We start from the raw sequence: 12,625 nt of genomic DNA, 5'->3' as shown, positions 1-12,625 counted from the left end.
CTCATCCAGTGTCTATGATGACACTGGGACTCATCCAGTGTGTAGTATGATGACACTAGGACTCATCCAGTGTGTAGTATGATGACACTAGGACTCATCCAGTGTGTATGATGACACTAGGACTCATCCAGTGTGTAGTATGATGACACTAGGACTCATCCAGTGTGTAGTATGATGACACTAGGACTCATCCAGTGTGTATGATGACACTAGGACTCATCCAGTGTGTATGATGACACTAGGACTCATCCAGTGTGTAGTATGATGACACTAGGACTCATCCAGTGTGTATGATGACACTAGGACTCATCCAGTGTGTATGATGACACTAGGACTCATCCAGTGTGTAGTATGATGACACTAGGACTCATCCAGTGTGTATGATGACACTAGGACTCATCCAGTGTGTATGATGACACTAGGACTCATCCAGTGTGTATGATGACACTGGGACTCATCCAGTGTGTATGATGACACTAGGACTCATCCAGTGTGTATGATGACACTGGGACTCATCCAGTGTGTATGATGACACTGGGACTCATCCAGTGTGTATGATGACACTGGGACTCATCCAGTGTCTATGTCGAGATTAAATCTTGATGAGTCCTAGCAAGTATGATACACCCTTGATGAGTCCTGGCAAGTATGATACACCCTTGATGAGTCCTGGCAAGTATAATACACACTTGATGAGTCCTGGTAAATATGATACACACTTGAGTGTGTATGATGGAACGGGAAGGTTCTCTCTTTCTCTCGTCATACTCCTGGTGCCAAAAGTTCCTGAAGGTAATTGTTGAGCAGTTAATATAACTGGCATCCGTCATATTGTATTGGCATGTGCCATATTGTATTGGCATGTTGCCATATTGTATCGCATGCATCATTGTATTGGCATGCATTGTGTAACTTATAATTGGTTATGTATTGATCACATCCTATGTGTGCTTAGTCGGTGCTTGCTAGACGCATAATAAAGCAGGAGACACACAACAGGTAATGTCAAGGTAAAGTCTTGTCAGGGTAAAGTCATGTCGAGGTAAAGTCATGTCATATATACCAACCCGTCCTCTTAAAAATAACGTCACTTTTGGCTCGTATGCGCGGCGCTATGGCCAAATTTGGACGTAATTTGAAATGAAATCGACTCACAAAAGTGACGTGCTGTTCCGTTTTCTGTTTGAGTCGTCCGGCTTACTCGGCAAGGTTAGAAGAGGCAACTTTCCATTAACGTTTTTCGTACCGTTTTGAAACTTTATGAGAATTTCCTGCCCACATAAGCTATCGGACCTGATCTCGTATAGCGGGACTTGCTCTCAACTCATCGAGGCCTGCAGTATATAGTAATAATTATTATTATGTGTACTTTTATGTAAATAATAATTACATATATGATACATGAACCAGCGGAGGAGTTGTGGGTAGATAATGTGGACTCACATAAAGGCACAATACATTGACGATACAATGTCGGGCCTCGCATAAACATTATCAACAGTTTTTTTTTAATAATTTTAGCTATTTTAAATTGTAAATAGTTTTTAAATATTAAAAATTTATTTAAAATTTTTGTTTTAATTTAATGTTTTTTAATTTTAATTTTAATATCAAAATTTAAGTTTGTTATTGTTCTAATTGTTGATTTATGCTGCCTGATTAGGGATGGAAGGTTATATTGTGTTACAAAACTCCAGACACTGATAATTTGCCAGTGCAGGCTACTAAACACATGGCCCTGTATGACTAACCATCCTCCGAGATGGGGACTTGTATTACCACTGCTGCCTTATTCAATCTTGTGGTGTTGATATCCTCAAAATGCATCCGGAGTCTGCCAGTGCAGACCGCCTATCACATGCCTCTGTATGACTAACCATCCTGTGTGATGGGGATTTTTTTAGCATCACCTAGTTAGCTTTTTTGACACACTGTACTCCACTGCATATAGTCTAGGGTAGCTGCACTAATGCAGATGTATCTAATGTATTAATAAAACAAAAAAGACACTGTTAAAGAGGGTCAGGTGTGGGTACATGAGTGAAGAATACAGTGTTACCAGGCCAGGGCCAGCTACACAGGATCTGATTTCAGAGAGAATGCCAACTGTTGGAGATTATCTGTTTATATTTGTGTATAGTCAAAAGCTGCGTGTACCAACTCAAACATATCAATGAGAACGTCGTGGGATGATTTTTCTGGGAGTCTGAAGCGCCATATTGAAAAGTCCCCCCACGTTTATGGACTGGGACTTTAGCCTTTTATGGGACTTTTATGGACTCTATATTGTCACATTCTCTGACCTGGTTATTGTCGGATCATAACCTGTCGTGGACGGGATCCGGTCAGGTAACATTCAAACATTTAATTGTTGACCTCGCGGGGTAAACCTGTTATCAAGTCGTTAGTGATAGCCTTTGTCAGTTGACTGGACTGTTTGAATTAAATCTATGTGTCAGTATTGTCGTAGGATCTCTTGGAGGTCCCTAACATAATGTCTGTTTTGGTTTTTGTGACCTGGGACCAGATTCACGAAGCAGTTACGCCAGTACTTACGAACGTGTACATCTTTCCTCAAATCTTTGACGGCTTTGGTTACATTTATTAAACGGTTTACAAGCATGCAAACTTGCCAATCAACTGTTGTTATTGTTATAAACAGCCTCCTGGTGCTTCGGGGCTCATTAACTGCTTAATAAGTGTAAACAAAGCCGCCAATGATTGAGCAAAGATGTACCGGTCCGTAAGTGCTTGCGTAACTGCTTCGTGAATCTGGCCCTAGTCTCTACCTCACCCCTACCCGTGTCTGTGTCCCCGTTGTGGTACAGCCTACACACTATATCTCGCCTCAAGATGTTCCAGGCGGGAATGAAAAACGCTGTGTACATAACACGTCACACAGTTGATAGAGCCCAATAGGCTCAGGAACATGTGCACCGGTTGATTGACGGTTGAGAGGCGGGACCAAAGAGCCAGAGCTCAACCCCCGCAAGCACAACTAGGTGAGTACAACTAGGTGAGTACAGTTGATTGACAGTTGATAGGCGGACCGAAAGAGCAAAGCTCAACCCCCGCAAGCACAACTAGGTGAGTACAACTAGGTGAGTACAGTTGATTGACAGTTGATAGGCGGACCGAAAGAGCAAAGCTCAACCCCCGCAAACACAACTAGGTGTGGTGTTTGCGGGGCTCGCCTGGTTGATCAGTCCAGCAACCAGGAGGCCTGGTCGACGACCGGGCCGCGGGGACACTAAGCCCCGGAAGCACCTCAAGGTAACCTCATGGTAAGGTGAATACAGTCATTCTTGTGTATTATTACTCTCCTGAACCCCCAGACTGACCATGAATTTCGGTAATCATCTAACTCATCGCTGATGCGAAGAGTATTGTCCGATGCATCGATTGCTTCAAGAGTATCAACATTGCCAGCATTTAGGTCACCTTCAACCAAATTATATATATGTTTACACAAGCCATTCTCCTGTTTAGATAGTAGTTTTTGCGACTATGTGCATCATAGTACAAAGATTGACGTTCTAAGCAATTAGTAGAACTTTGTTTTATTCGCTTTATAGTGTCCGGAAAATAATGAAACTCTAAAACATACTTAAATATTCCAATGTATTATATATATATATATATATATATATATATATATATATATATATATATATATATATATATATATATATATATATATATATATATATATGACAGTGTCAGACCACGGAGGAAGAATTGAAACAAGAATTTCCTAAAGTACTTTCGTATATGAATACATATTCAGAAGGAATGATTCCTTCTGAATATGTATTAATATACGAAAATACTTAAGGAAATTCTTGTTTCAATTCTTCCTCCGTGGTCTGACACTGTCATATATATATATATATATATATATATATATATATATATATATATATATATATATATATATATATATATATATATATATATATATATATATATATAGATAGTCAAACCTGTTCCTGAATTATAAAGATGTATTGACACATCCTGTGGCTCTGTGACGTCATCGTCCCATAAAGGGAGTAAGCTAGTAGGAAACATATTCCTAGAGGAAGTAGGAAGAAAGACGAAAGAGGGAGGAGGAGGAAGGAGGAGCATGCAGCGTGTAGCCGCCATCATCTAAGCAAAAATGTGTTCTTGGTTCAGTCCCTGAGCCCATTATGTGCCTCTGTAACCCTTTCCACTACCGCCCACAAGATGGGTATGGGGTGCATAATAAATGAACTAAACTAACTAACTCATATCTGTGTTGTGATATTATTGTTATTTGTTTACAATTGACCTTTGCTGATAGACTCCAGAGGCTCCAGAGCCACATATACCTTTCACCTAATGCACCTGTTTACCCAGCAGTAAGTAGGTACTCTGGAGTTAGTGAGTTTGTGATGGGGGTTGCATCCTGGGCGGGGTCAGTATTTCGACCTTGTGTGTGTGTGGGGGGGGGGGGAATGAGACCTCTATATAACCCTAACGTGTATGGACAAGCACTCTGGCTGCCTGTCCCCCGACACAATGAATTATTATTGAGGCGATTGGACGAAGCTCGCTTGGTTTTGTTAAAACAGTACTGTATATTGATATGCTAGGCTGTATTAGCTTAGGTTAGGCTGTATTGGGCTCAGGTTAGAATGGCTTGGGTTAGGTTGAGGTTAGGTTAGGTTAGGTTAGGTTAAGTAGGTTTTAAAATCCGCTGACGACTTGTCTTGTGAACGATGTGACTTGTATCCGGATGGAAGACTCGGATCCGTCTCACGAAACGGATCCGAGGGGTCCGGATTTAAGGGTGGGAACCTGAAAGAAAATTTTGTATATTACATTGTAGGTCTAGTAAGCACATGGGAGGTGTGTTGAAGTATGCTGTATAGCTCGTGCTAGCCAGCTATACCCGTGAAGTGTTTCGCGGGTTGGCATATGTCAGGGCCGCTGCGACGCGAGCGGTGTCCTCGTGGGGGCCCAGTGGACGTATTCGGAAACGTTTGGGAGTTGAGGAATGTCGACGGTGGGTGTGCGAAGGACGTGGTAGGAGCCCATGAAGGTCAAAGTCTGAGTTCCAGGAAGGTTACGGGTACTTTTCCTCTCACCAGGAAGGTCTCTAGCACTCCTCATCACACCAGGAAGGTCTCTAGCACTCCTCATCACACCAGGAAAGTTTTTGGCACTCTTCACCACACCAGGAAGGTCTCTAGCACTCCTCACCACACCAGGAAAGTTTTTGGCACTCTTCACCACACCAGGAAGGTCTCTAGCACTCCTCACCACACCAGGAAAGTTTTTGGCACTCTTCACCACACCAGGAAGGTCTCTAGCACTCCTCACCACACCAGGAAAGTTTTTGGCACTCTTCACCACACCAGGAAGGTCTCTAGCACTCCTCACCACACCAGGAAGGTCTCTAGCACTCCTCACCACACCAGGAAGGTCTCTAGCACTCCTCACCACACCAGGAAGGTCTCGAGCACTCCTCACCACACCAGACATCTTGTGTGACGGAACACAGACGCTGTTGTTCCTGGTGACGAGGCCAGTTGTGCATGTAACGTAACTCGTAACACCTTTCCCGTCTAGTATATGTAATGGGAGGGCAGAGCCCTCACCCGTGGTGCTCCAGGCGGTGGTAGAGACGCAGTTCAACGCCACCGCTGCCCCACGCCACCGTCCACAACCAGTCCCCCTTACATAAGGACGCCCTGGCGATGTATACTCTCAGCACCGCTCCTATGCCAGGTTAGTTACGGGCTCACCATAGCCCGTGCTACCATGGCACTTGTTCCGAGTAGCTGAATCTATAACAGCAACAACAACAGATGTCTACTCTAGGTAGTACTGGACCTGTACGCTTGGTACGCTACCTACAAACTGAGAGTGAGAGAGTGAGGAAGAGTGTGTGTGTGTGTGAGCGAGAAAGGAACACTAGAGAAGAGAGAGAGAGAGAGGTCTTCCAGGTATGTAGGGAAGAGAGCCCCACCTCCAAGACCTGAGGTGTCGACCTGCGCGCCTCACCCCTACCGGCCTTGGGGGGGGGGGGTAGTATTGGCCAATTGGGTTACTGGGTTAGTGTACTGGGTTGGCGGGTCCCGCTCCTGGGGAGAGTGGCTGCGACGTGCTGGGTCGACGAGGTGCTGGTAGTACTGGGTTAGTGTGACCAGGTACTGGTAGTACTGGGTTAGTGTGACCAGGTACTGGTAGTACTGGGTTTAGTGTGACCAGGTACTGGTAGTACTGGGTAGCGCAGTAGTCTAAGGCGTCGCTTCACAACCCACGAGTCCATTCACTGACGGGACAGAGCTGTTTGAGCAGCATTTCCTTTCACCTGGCTTTTCTTACTTATGGTCTAATCCTTTCTTCCCTGTGGCCTAACCTTTCTTCCCCGTGGCCTAACCTTTCTTCCCCGTGGCCTAACCTTTCTTCCCCGTGGCCTAACCTTTCTTCCCCGTGGCCTAACCTTTCTTCCCTGTGGCCTAACCTTTCTTCCCCGTGGCCTAACCTTTCTTCACCGTGGCCTAACCTTTCTTCCCTGTAGCCTAACCTTTCTTCCCCGTGGCCTAACCTTTCTTCCCCGTGGCCTAACCTTTCTTCCCCGTGGCCTAACCTTTCTTCCCTGTGGCCTAACCTTTCTTCCCCGTGGCCTAACCTTTCTTCCCCGTGGCCTAACCTTTCTTCCCCGTGGCCTAACCTTTCTTCCCTGTGGCCTAACCTTTCTTCCCCGTAGCCTAACCCACCAAGAAACTGGTAGCCACATTAAATCTCAGTTTACATCTGACAATGATTTATTTTACCATTGCTCGATGACAATATATATCGATGATGGCCTCTATTGGGAAGTATTATGGCTATTTACCTGGCGGTAAACATCACAGTCAAGCCACGTGTTGACGTCTGCTTTACATAATTTATGGAGATTACATATGCGGTACATCTTAGCTTTACCTCTACATCTTGGCGCGCCCCTTTGAGGTGTGTTTTGGTAAGGTGCTTGGTTACTGTTTATACCTCTTGTTTGTTTGTTTGTTTGTTACTGAGACGTGGTGAGGTGGCATTTGATCAGGTGCCGTGCTATGGTGCCATGTTGGGATGCCATGATGTGTCAGGTTAGGTTAGGCTGCGTCAGGTTAGGTTAGACTGCGTCAGGTTAGGTTAGGCTGCTACAGGTTAGGTTAGGCTGCGTCAGGTTAGGTTAGGCTGCGTCAGGTTAGGTTAGGCTGCTACAGGTTAGGTTAGGCTGCGTCAGGTTAGGTTACTCTGCGTCAGGTTAGGTTACTCTGCGTCAGGTTAGGTTACTCTGCGTCAGGTTAGGTTAGGCTGCGTCAGGTTACTCTGCGTCAGGTTAGGTTACTCTGCGTCAGGTTAGGTTACTCTGCATCAGGTTAGGTTAGGCTGCGTCAGGTTAGGTTAGGCTGCGTCAGGTTAGGTTAGGCTGCGTCAGGTTAGGTTAGGCTGCGTCAGGTTAGGTTAGGCTGCGTCAGGTTAGGTTACTCTGCATCAGGTTAGGTTAGGCTGCGTCAGGTTAGGTTACTCTGCGTCAGGTTAGGTTACTCTGCATCAGGTTAGGTTAGGCTGCGTCAGGTTAGGTTAGGCTGCGTCAGGTTAGGTTAGGCTGCGTCAGGTTAGGTTACTCTGCATCAGGTTAGGTTAGGCTGCGTCAGAATAGGTTGAGGTTGGAAGGTTTGGTGAGAACTCATTGAAAATGAGTTATAACATTATGTTTGTAACTCATTTTCAATGTATGTACCTGAATAAACATCTTATGATGGTGGACGTCTCATAAGGCAGCTTCCTGCTCCCCCCCTCCCCCACACAAGGCAATACCCCTGCCCCTTCTTACGACTCACTCCGTAAAATATGCAACTGTTTGCCTACCCAGGAACCTTACGAGGCCAAGTAACCAACCCATCCTACCGAGACCGAGGCATAGAAAATGTAAATATTATGATTCTTTAAGTTCTAATGCGTCGCATTCTGGGCGGTGTGTGAAGAATGCGGGGCGCGGGGGAGGGGTGTTCCCACCGCGCCCAGCAGGGTGCACTGGTGCAGAATTTTCCTGCTTGACCTGGCGGCGACCACTGTGCTGGAGCGTGCAGGAGCATGCTGGACCGTGCTGGACCGTGCAGGGCCATGCTGGACCGTGCAGGACCATGCAGGACCGTGCTGGGCCATGCTGAACCGTGCTGGACCGTGCAGGGCCATGCTGGACCGTGCAGGACCATGCAGGACCGTGCAGGACCATGCAGGACCCTGCTGGACCATGCTGAACCATGCTGGACCGTTCAGGGCCATGCTGGACCGTGCTGGACCATGCTGGACCTTTCAGCTCCATGAGACATGACACTGCCTGGTCCGTTCATCTGTCGGTAAACTTCTGCACAAAAGTCAAGTTCAATCTTTTCTGTTAATTATTACAGGAACGTTGTTAATGAAGCAGAACTAAAATTGGCCGGAAATGGTCTAAGGTCCAGGAATGTAGACGCTTTCCCGCGGGGCGTGGCAAGTCCAGCGGGCCGTGGCAAGTCCCGTGGGGCGCGGAAAGTCCAGCGAAAGTAAAAGTCTGTCTTCCAGGAAAATGGTTGCTTCTCTTTGTTTTCTTTCATATCTCGGTAAAGTTTGGCCAGCTGCAAGGGCTGTACTTCGCACCTGGGGACAGGCAGTTCGGGAGACAGGGGACAGGCAGTTCGGGAGACAGGGGACAGGCAGTTCGGGAAGACAGGTGACAGGCAGTTCGGGAGACAGGGGACAGGCAGTTCGGGAGACAGGGGACAGGCAGTTCGGGAGACAGGGGACAGGCAGTTCGGGAGACAGGTGACAGGCAGTTCGGGAGACAGGGGACAGGCAGTTCGGGAGACAGGGGACAGGCAGTTCGGGAGACAGGGGACAGGCAGTTCGGGAGACAGGTGACAGGCAGTTCGGGAGACAGGGGACAGGCAGTTCGGGAGACAGGGGACAGGCAGTTCGGGAGACAGGGGACAGGCAGTTCGGGAGACAGGGGACAGGCAGTTCGGGAAGCAACGGAGACAGACAGTTCGGGAAGCAACGGAGACAGGCAGTTCGGGAAGCAACGGAGACAGGCAGTTCGGGAAGCAACGGAGACAGACAGTTCGGGAAGCAACGGAGACAGGCAGTTCGGGAGACAGAAGACAGATAAAACCAAACATTTCCGTCCTAACGTCTGATAATCCAGGCAGCTGTCTCCGTCACACTCTCCCTCTCTCTTCCTCACTCAACACCTTTTTTATGCAATTTTTTCCATGCACTCAACTCAGCCTTGACCCAGAAACACAGTTTCTAACAAACAAGTTGTTAGCGTATATGTGAGGGTGAGAGTGTGGGGGTTCCCTGGAGGGTGGTATAGCATGTTCTTGAGGGTGTGGGGTTCCCTGGAGGGTGGTATAGCATGTTCTTGACGGTGTGGGGTTCCCTGGAGGGTGGTATAGTATGTTATTGAGGGTGTGGGGTTTCATGAGGGTGGTATAGCATGTTCTTGACGGTGTGGGGTTCCCTGGAGGGTGGTATAGCATGTTCTTGAGGGTGTGGGGTTCCCTGGAGGGTGGTATAGCATGTTCTTGACGGTGTGGGGTTCCCTGGAGGGTGGTATAGCATGTTCTTGAGGGTGTGGGGTTCCCTGGGGGTGGTATAGCATGTTCTTGACGGTGTGGGGTTCCCTGGAGGGTGGTATAGCATGTTCTTGAGGGTGTGGGGTTCCCTGGAGGGTGGTATAGCATGTTCTTGACGGTGTGGGGTTCCCTGGAGGGTGGTATAGCATGTTCTTGAGGGTGTGGGGTTCCCTGGGGGTGGTATAGCATGTTCTTGACGGTGTGGGGTTCCCTGGAGGGTGGTATAGCATGTTCTTGACGGTGTGGGGTTCCCTGAGGGTGGTATAGCATGTTCTTGACGGTGTGGGGTTCCTTGGGGGTGGTATAGCATGTTCTTGAGGGTGTGGGGTTCCCTGGGGGTGGTATAGCATGTTCTTGACGGTGTGGGGTTCCCTGGAGGGTGGTATAGCATGTTCTTGACGGTGTGGGGTTCCCTGGAGGTGGTATAGCATGTTCTTGACGGTGTGGGGTTCCCTAAGGGTGGTATAGCATGTTCTTGAGGGTGTGGGGTTCCCTGGAGGGTGGTATAGCATGTTCTTGACGGTGTGGGGTTCCCTGGAGGGTGGTATAGCATGTTCTTGACGGTGTGGGGTTCCCTGGAGGGTGGTATAGCATGTTCTTGACGGTGTGGGGTTCCCTGGGGGTGGTATAGCATGTTCTTGACGGTGTGGGGGTTCCCTGAGGGTGGTATAGCATGTTCTTGAGGGTGTGGGGTTCCTTGGAGGGTGGTATAGCATGTTCTTGAGGGTGTGGGGTTCCCTGGGGGTGGTATAACATGTTCTTGAGGGTGTGGGGTTCCCTGGGGGTGGTATAACATGTTCTTGAGGGTGTGGGGTTCCCTGGGGGTGGTATAACATGTTCTTGAGGGTGTGGGGTTCCCTGGGGGTGGTATAGTATGTTATTGAGGGTGTGGGGTTCCCTGGGGGTGGTATAACATGTTCTTGACGGTGTGGGGTTCCCTGGAGGGTGGTATAGCATGTTCTTGACGGTGTGGGGTTCCCTGAGGGTGGTATAACATGTTCTTGAGGGTGTGGGGTTCCCTGGAGGGTGGTATAGTATGTTATTGAGGGTGTGGGGGTTCCCTGGGGGTGGTATAACATGTTCTTGACGGTGTGGGGGTTCCCTGGAGGGTGGTATAGTATGTTATTGAGGGTGTGGGGGTTCCCTGGGGGTGGTATAACATGTTCTTGACGGTGTGGGGGTTCCCTGGAGGGTGGTATAGTATGTTATTGAGGGTGTGGGGTTCCCTGGGGGTGGTATAACATGTTCTTGACGGTGTGGGGTTCCCTGGAGGGTGGTATAGCATGTTCTTGACGGTGTGGGGTTCCCTGAGGGTGGTATAGCATGTTCTTGACGGTGTGGGGTTCCTTGGGGGTGGTATAGCATGTTCTTGAGGGTGTGGGGTTCCCTGAGGGTGGTATAACATGTTCTTGACGGTGTGGGGTTCCCTGGAGGGTGGTATAGCATGTTCTTGACGGTGTGGGGGTTCCCTGGGGGTGGTATAGCATGTTCTTGACGGTGTGGGGGTTCCCTGGAGGTGGTATAACATGTTCTTGAGGGTGTGGGGTTCCCTGGGGGTGGTATAGCATGTTCTTGACGGTGTGGGGGTTCCCTGGAGGTGGTATAACATGTTCTTGAGGGTGTGGGGTTCCCTGGGGGTGGTATAGCATGTTCTTGACGGTGTGGGGGTTCCCTGGAGGTGGTATAACATGTTCTTGAGGGTGTGGGGTTCCCTGGGGGTGGTATAACATGTTCTTGAGGGTGTGGGGTTCCCTGGGGGTGGTATAACATGCTCTTGAGGGTGTGGGGTAACTTGTATAGAACTGAACTTAACAAGATAACAGATGGTGGTATAGAATATAGGCGGTGAAGGAACAGGGGCCGGCGAGTACTGGCGTCACTTGTGCTGCTGTTTGGGGGAACTTTATAATTACGGTCAATGGATCAGGATAATGACGGGGGAATATAATTGGTTTGTATTATATATGTGTGTTGCGCCACTCCCCTTCCTCTCACACACACACACACACACACACACACACACACACACACACACACACACACACACACACACACACACACACACACACACACATATACACACACCACTTTTGAGTTTATCTGTATTTAATTAAAATTAAGGTGGGTTATAAATGTTGGTGATGAAACAGCGAGCTAAGCGATGTTATCTCACATCAGCTCATCTGAACCACATCTTAAAAGCTGCTTAGTAATTATATTATTTGTATTACATTAGGAAAACTCTTTATGTAATGGTAAGTTTCAATCATGAAGCTTAGTAGGAAGAACCAGGAGGGGAGTGTAGGAACCTTCATGTGGTCGGGTGACCTCGGTTCCTGAGTATCTGCATGTTGAGAGCACATGTTCCAGACGTAGGTGATCCTAGGAATGGTCACTGACAGAGTGATGGTGGTGAGAGTGACGCCTCGTCGGTTCGGTACCGAAGCTTAGGCCACCTACATGTCTCTAACCCTGTCCATGGAGGACACAAGAAAATGTATATATATGCTGGTTAGCATTGTAAATGTGTGGCCACGTCTGTGGTAGGAAAGAAATGTCTCTCTGGGTGAGGTTAGAGACGAGTCTTCTGGCTCAGTTCTCTGTCTTATCCGGAATTCGGATTAGTGATGACGGGTTGGCCATCCTAAAGAGCGGTGCATATTCAAGATGGGAAGCAAGTTCTGCCTCAGATAAGGCTTTACAACCCCCAGTTGTCCAGAATGTGGGCGAGGCAGCGTAAGGCTGTAAGTTTATTGGCTGCCTTGGTTGCTAAATTCAACACGTGGCTGAGAGCTAATTTTTTTTAAAGTCATCTGTATGCCTGTTTAGGTGCGATGTTATGCAGTCTAGTTATGACCATCGTCCGTGTTTTCTCAGCTGCAAGTGCAACCCGTCGTCGTCAACCACACGGAGGAATTCCTGCAAGTTGTCATCAATGAGCCTTGTAGCAGTCGGCATTTCTTCCCCTTGTATATGTAAAGGTAAGAGTG

The 12,625-nt window shown here is 48.0% G+C and overlaps 2 protein-coding genes across 2 annotated transcripts; both read right to left on the bottom strand.

Annotated features, from left to right (window-relative positions):
- Positions 1-9,478: 9,478 nt before the first annotated feature.
- Positions 9,479-10,714, bottom strand: LOC123759521 (proteoglycan 4-like). Its single transcript, XM_045744631.2, has one exon. It carries the CDS (start codon positions 10,712-10,714, stop codon positions 9,479-9,481), a length of 1,236 nt encoding a protein of 411 aa, XP_045600587.2.
- Positions 10,715-10,840: 126 nt separating this feature from the next.
- On the bottom strand, positions 10,841-11,365 carry LOC138370507 (uncharacterized). The gene has a single exon (XM_069334883.1). The coding sequence runs from the start codon at positions 11,363-11,365 to the stop codon at positions 10,841-10,843; it is 525 nt and encodes a 174-aa protein (XP_069190984.1).
- Between the last annotated feature and the right edge of the window lie 1,260 nt (positions 11,366-12,625).

This window comes from Procambarus clarkii, chromosome 32 (genome assembly GCF_040958095.1).
Source record: "Procambarus clarkii isolate CNS0578487 chromosome 32, FALCON_Pclarkii_2.0, whole genome shotgun sequence".
Classification (NCBI taxonomy): domain Eukaryota; kingdom Metazoa; phylum Arthropoda; class Malacostraca; order Decapoda; family Cambaridae; genus Procambarus; species Procambarus clarkii.
This window is presented reverse-complemented; position numbering and strand designations above follow the sequence as displayed.

Excerpts from the sequence above, each read along its gene's own strand:
- LOC123759521 (XM_045744631.2), bottom strand. The coding sequence starts at position 10,714 with ATGTTATACCACCCCCAGGGAACCCCCACACCCTCAATAACATACTAT.
- LOC138370507 (XM_069334883.1), bottom strand. The coding sequence starts at position 11,365 with ATGTTATACCACCCCCAGGGAACCCCACACCCTCAAGAACATGTTATA.